Below are 6,012 nucleotides of genomic sequence, written 5' to 3' on the forward strand. Positions count from 1 at the left end.
CGTAGTTTGTTGCCTAAAAGCCACATATAGATGTCAATTTATTGCCTATAATTGCATAATAGTTGCTACAAATGCCTATTTGTTTGCCTAAAATCATATAATAATTGTTGGACAAAAAATTACCGTACTTGTAATTTTCCCTAGCTACAGTATAGTTACCAAAAATTGATGTTGCGTGTCATGCTATGAAATTTCTTAAGGATGTTGTGAAGTGGGCGTCACCATCCGTGTGATTTACGGTCGATGTTTCACGAGATGTTCAGGACGGTCCTCAGGAAAGTTCGGAGAGGCGCTCGAGAACTCAAGCGCACCAAAGCTGTGTTGTCAGCAACAAATTTGTCGGGGGTCAAAGTTGCACTTTGGCCCACCAAAGTTGTATTTTCAGGCACCAACGTTGCTTTGTCATGCGCTAAAAGTTTCTTATCGATCACTAAAATTGCACCGTCGAAACCGTAATTGCCCCGTCAACACCAAAGTCCGAAGTTGCTTTGAGGAGCAACAAAGTTGCCCTATCACGCATTAGAGTTGCTTTGTTAGGGTTCGAAGATGCTCACTAGGGTACCAAAAAATTTGTATCATAAGGCACCGAAGTTGCTCTATCACGCGTCAGAGTTGCTTTGTCAGGGTACAAAAAATTGCGTCGTAAGACACCAAAGTTTCTCTATAACACATTAGAGTTGCTTTGTCAGGGTCCGAAGTTTCTCTCCAGGGCATGCAAGGGGCGGACAGGGAGGGATTAACTGGCTTTGTTCCTCATTTTTTTCTTCCGAGATGGATTGCTCGTTGGGGAAGGGATGCAAGAAAAAACAAGGACATAGGAGTAATAAAATTGTCGAGTCGTGTACATGATCTACTCGCTACAGGTTTTTGCACTAGAATTGCACTGCTAGGCACCGGAGTTGATCTATTGGCACCAAAATTGCTTTGTCATATACCAGAGTTGCTCCCTCGGGCATCGAGATTGCAACTTTGGTGGGTAGGAATTTTTGGTGCATGCTTCCAAGCCATCTCTAGAAATTTTTGGTGCGGCCGTAGGCAACTTTGGTGCATTTTTAGGAAAAAATCGGAGCAGCGTTAGGCAACTTCGGAGCATCATTAGGCAAGTTCGGTGCAGCGTGAGGCAACTTTGGAGCAGTGTTAGGAAACTTCCATCAGGGGCAGGCAATTTCGGCGCACCTTTGCAACTTCGATGCCATGGTAGGGCATTTCAGTGTAGGGGTATGCAACTCCAGTTTATCGGTAGGCAACTTCGGTGCATCGCTAGGCAACTTCGGTGCTGCGTTAGGCAAATTTGGTGAATCGTTGGGCGAATTCAATGCTCAATGCAGGGTATGGAACTCTGGTTCATCGGTAGGCAACTTTGGTGCATCCCGATACAACTTCAGTGCAATCGTAGGTAAATTTCGTCAACAACATGCAACTTTGGTTCAACCGGATGCAACTTCGGAGAGACGTTCCAGGATGGAGCAACTTCGGAGCGTCGCCTCGCAAACAAAACCCTAGCACCATGACAAACAACTATGAGGCCGGTGGTTCCGAGGCGACTGACGACATCGATGGCGGCGGCGACCGCTCTGCAACATCTCAATCGGGGAGGCGCATGCGTTGTGCGAGGTGAGGCTCCTTGTCTCGCTGGACTGGCGCCTCCCCTTAGGGTGGAAAATCTTCACATGCTACTACGTCGTGCCGCCGTTGCCGGGTGCCCACACCCATGACGAGTATGTGCGATGGCAGCAAAGTCAACTCGCGCCGGAAGGGCAGGCGGATTCGAGCTGGGCGGCCGTAGCCATCTTTGAGGGGCCGCTTTTCGCGACAGAGCGCGGAGCATCACTCATCGCGATCATCGGCCCGTACGTCGGCCTCCACAACATCCGCAACGAATGCCACGGCCACCGAACCTCATCGCGGAGTCGCCGGCTGAAGGCAACTCCACCAAGATGGTACTCAACTCCACCTGAAGGAACTTCACAACATCATAGACAAATTAACAATAATTATATACCACTTAGCAACTTCATGACTATGTTGAGCAACTTCGTAATAATTCTAGGCAACTTGACAAGAAAAATAGACAACTTTAAAATTTCATCACCTAAACCAGTTGTTAGACAAAGTTAGCAGCACATCTAGGGAAATCTATGTATAGAATTGCCTACACACACGAGGATACTCATGAATTATGTTGGCTCCTCGTGATCACGATTGTGCACAGAAGATCAGTCTTATACTTGAGTCGAAAAGTGCTGAACACCATGATGTAGTATACTTGAGTCGAAAAGTGCTGAACACCACGATGTAGTAGCACAGTGTTAGAATAGTACTACTGGTCACTATGGGTGTCTTCACGGGAGAGGAGCAAAATCCAAACTGAGCTCTATGTCTCTCCTGCAGTCCTGCTCCTCCACAATCAATGGACGGGTGGCAGCAACGCCCTGTCGGGCAGAGGATCCGCACCGGCGAGAGTACGAGGCCACTGCGGCGGGCACCGGCGGAAGGACGGGACGGACGTCGTCCGGACCACGCAGTTGAGAGGTCCAAGGCAGGTGTAGCCGTACTCAGCGGGAACACGAACCGATGAAGGAGAGCCCAGCTCCGCCTCCACGCCATGGTCTCCGGGGCAAGAGAGAGCCTCACCCGGGGGAGCTGGCGAACCAGGCCGCGGTGGTAGCACACGATAGAGGGGAGGCCGGCAGCCGCGCGCACGATCTGGTTCCTGTCGCCGCCGCCCTGGTTCCTGCCGCCGCCACCGCGCCTGGTAGAGGAAATCGGGTTGGGAGCCCATCGTGAGAAAGAAAATGAAGGGGTAGGTTGGAAGACGGAAAAGAACGGCGGGATTTCTCTGTCGTGTAGTGTGCCCGCCAGAAACTTCGGTTTGGCACGCGCCCGTCCAAAAGAATTTGGGTTGACTAAAACCTATATTTCGGCATAGAGACTTGGATCGTAGCGAACTCCCAACTCTAGTCTTCCAAGCAAAAATGGAGACGAACACCGGCCCGCTCTCCGTCCAAGCCGACGGCCACGGCGGTGGCGGCCATGTCTTCCTCCTCGCCTTCCCAGAGGCGCAGGGCCACCTCAACCCGATGCTTCAGTTCGGCCGCCGCCTGGCCTACCACGGCCTCCGCCCCACGCTCGTCACCACCCGCCACCTCCTCGCCACCCTCCCGCCCCCCGCCGCTCCCTTCCGTGTCGCCGCCATCTCCGACGGCTTCGACGCTGGCGGCATGGCCGCGTGCCCCGACTTCGAGGAGTACGGGAGCCGGCTGGCCGCCGCGGGGTCCGACACCCTGGAGGCGCTCTTCCGATCAGAGGCCGCGGCGGGGAGGCCCGTGTGCGTGCTCGTGTACGACCCGCACCTCCCGTGGGCGGGCCGCGTGGCGCGCGCCGCCGGCGTTCCGACCGCCGCGCTCTTCTCGCAGCCGTGCGCGGTGGACGTCATCTACGGGGAGGTGTACGCGGGGCGCGTCGGGTTGCCGGTCGTGGACGGGAGCGCGCTGAGGGGTTTGCTGAGCGTCGACCTGGGGCCGGACGACGTGCCGTCGTTCGTGGCGGCGCCGGATTCCTACCGGATGTTGCTGGACGCTGTGGTGGGGCAGTTCGATGGGTTGGAGGACGCCGACGACGTCTTCGTCAACTCGTACCATGAACTCGAGCCCAAGGTAAAGCTCTCTTGCTCGTGCGCCCCACCTGTTTGCTGTTTTGCTCATTCGAAAAGTCCAGTCAAAACCAAACTGGAGATTTATTTATGGTAAAAATGTTCTATTTGAAGTACATCCTATTGATCTACTAAGCAGGAGGCAGATTACCTGGCATCGACATGGCGTGTTAAGACCATCGGCCCAACGCTGCCGTCCTTCTACCTGGATGACGATCGGTTGCCTTCCAACAAGACATACGGGTTCAACATCTTCGATAGCACAGCACCATGCATGTCATGGCTAGATAGCCAGCCCCCTTGCTCAGTGGTCTATGCCTCGTATGGAACTGTCGCTGACCTTGAGCCGGCCCAGTTAGAGGAGATAGGCAATGGACTGTGCAATTCTGGTAAACAGTTCCTCTGGGTTGTCAGGTCCGTTGATGAGCACAAGTTATCGGAACAACTCCGTGACAAGTGCAAGGAGAGGGGCCTAATTGTTTCATGGTGCCCCCAGCTTGAGGTCTTATCTCACAAAGCCACAGGTATGAAATTCAATACCTCTTTTACTTAGCACCTCTTCTGAGATTCTTCAAGGACAAAAAGGAAAGTCCATATAACTATCTTAAAAGTTCACATATAAACAGTAACCTGAATGCACAAACTAGATGATCAAACAAAGGAGTATCATTGTTTATTTGCGGCGTTGCAGTGCTCATCAAGTCTTATTTTGTGTCGCACATTAGTATGTTCACTAAATGTCCTTATTTTTTCGATTATGAAATGAAAAGTGTGCTTCTGTACTCCCTTCCCCACCCTGCCATTAACATTGGTAGCAACTAAGGTGCGAGTTTTCAGTTCCAGCAATAGAAAACAATCTCAACTCCTTTGTGGCCAGACAAAGTTAATGTGAAAAGGCATCATTTACAACATGAATGTTACACTGATGCACACGTACTGTCACAATTAGGAACTACAATTACTGACAATCACGCAAGCCATGTAGGATGTTTAGAATCTACCTATATGTTTTTGTTCGACAACTTTTCTATATTTATTTTTCACCAGTATAACTGGAGAAATCTCAAGGCAGAACATATAAACACAAACATATCAACTGTACCTTTTGCAAAATTTACTGCAGATGATTCATTAGACTGTCTTCACTTAATTTACTGTCGACCATGGAGTGATTGTTTGTACTGTGTAGTAGTTCAATAGAACTGTACCTGTCTGTTTTTTACCAGTACTAGAGAAACCTGCAGGGGACAAATATAGAAGCATGAGAGATCAACTCTAACTTTTGCTACTGCTCATCCTTCCTTAGACTGCCTTCACTTCATTTAGTCTTGACCGTGGAGTTACAGCTTCTAATAATTTGGATGCTACAAGGGCATATTGCCATTGTCCCTGATATTGTAGTACACGGGGTATATTTGTATACGGAAGTAGTACTGCACCCATAACTTTCATCTAGTTAACCTTCGGATCATGTAATCAGTCAAATCTCTCGACTCAAGTGTTAAAGGGTTGTGAATCCTGCAAATTTTGCAGTTTTAACATTGAGTGATCTGTTCTAAATAACTAAACAGCGATATTTTACTTCTGAACTCAACAAGCTGTTTTTTTTTTTTTGCGAAAGAACAGGATGTTTCTTAACTCACTGTGGATGGAACTCTACATTAGAAGCAATTACTACTGGTGTACCACTGTTGGCAATGCCTCAGTGGACAGATCAACCAACTACAGCAAAGTACGTTGAGAGTGCATGGGTGATTGGTGTGCGGGTGAATCGTGATACAGAAGGTGTGGTGAGAAAGGAAGAGGTAGAGAGGTGCATAAGAGAAGTATTAGATGGTGTGAGGAAGGAGGAGTACAAAAAGAATGCTTATAGCTGGATGACGAAGGCTAAGAAGGCAATGCAGGAAGGGGGGAGCTCGGACAAAAATATTGCCGAGTTTGCGGCAAAGTATGCTTCAAGTTAATGTTGAAAGTTCCTCTGTGGTAGGAAGGTGTTGTATTTGGAATTGTAATAATGTGTACACTATACTTTTATACGTGTGAATGTCTAGTTTTCTCGTGTTAATAGATTTGTATATGATTCAGAGGTGAATACTATGCTATAAATTTCGACATCGTATATGCAATGACACTTATCTGTGATTATAATATAAGATACGTAGTATACTCTCTGCCCAACGAGTGAATTGTTTGGGTAAACATTTCTCAACTATCATTCCGTACTGATATTTATTTTAATGGCTTATGCATTTCTGTTGCACTAATTGATATTAAGACATATGAGAACTATCCACCGCCACAAGATAGGTACACTAATGTAACCGAAAGAAGAAGCGGGAGAACTATCCACCTCCACAAGG

The 6,012-nt window shown here is 48.7% G+C and overlaps 1 protein-coding gene across 1 annotated transcript; it reads left to right on the forward strand.

Moving 5' to 3' along the window:
• Positions 1 to 2,956: 2,956 nt before the first annotated feature.
• LOC124678273 (UDP-glycosyltransferase 79-like) lies at positions 2,957 to 5,680 on the forward strand. The gene is made up of 3 exons (XM_047214188.1): positions 2,957 to 3,656; positions 3,792 to 4,176; positions 5,279 to 5,680. The coding sequence occupies exons 1-3, from the start codon at positions 2,976 to 2,978 to the stop codon at positions 5,614 to 5,616; spliced, it is 1,404 nt and encodes a 467-aa protein (XP_047070144.1). The 5' UTR covers positions 2,957 to 2,975; the 3' UTR covers positions 5,617 to 5,680.
• Positions 5,681 to 6,012: the final 332 nt, after the last annotated feature.

Source organism: Lolium rigidum, chromosome 7 (genome assembly GCF_022539505.1).
Source record: "Lolium rigidum isolate FL_2022 chromosome 7, APGP_CSIRO_Lrig_0.1, whole genome shotgun sequence".
NCBI classification, from domain to species: domain Eukaryota; kingdom Viridiplantae; phylum Streptophyta; class Magnoliopsida; order Poales; family Poaceae; genus Lolium; species Lolium rigidum.

What these genes read in the sequence shown, in the direction of transcription:
- LOC124678273 (XM_047214188.1), top strand. Translation starts at nt 2,976, where the DNA reads ATGGAGACGAACACCGGCCCGCTCTCCGTCCAAGCCGACGGCCACGGC. An exon ending in ACCATGAACTCGAGCCCAAG is followed by an intron (nt 3,657 to 3,791) that starts GTAAAGCTCTCT and finishes TCTACTAAGCAG; the next exon opens with GAGGCAGATTACCTGGCATC. An exon ending in CTTATCTCACAAAGCCACAG is followed by an intron (nt 4,177 to 5,278) that starts GTATGAAATTCA and finishes GCGAAAGAACAG; the next exon opens with GATGTTTCTTAACTCACTGT.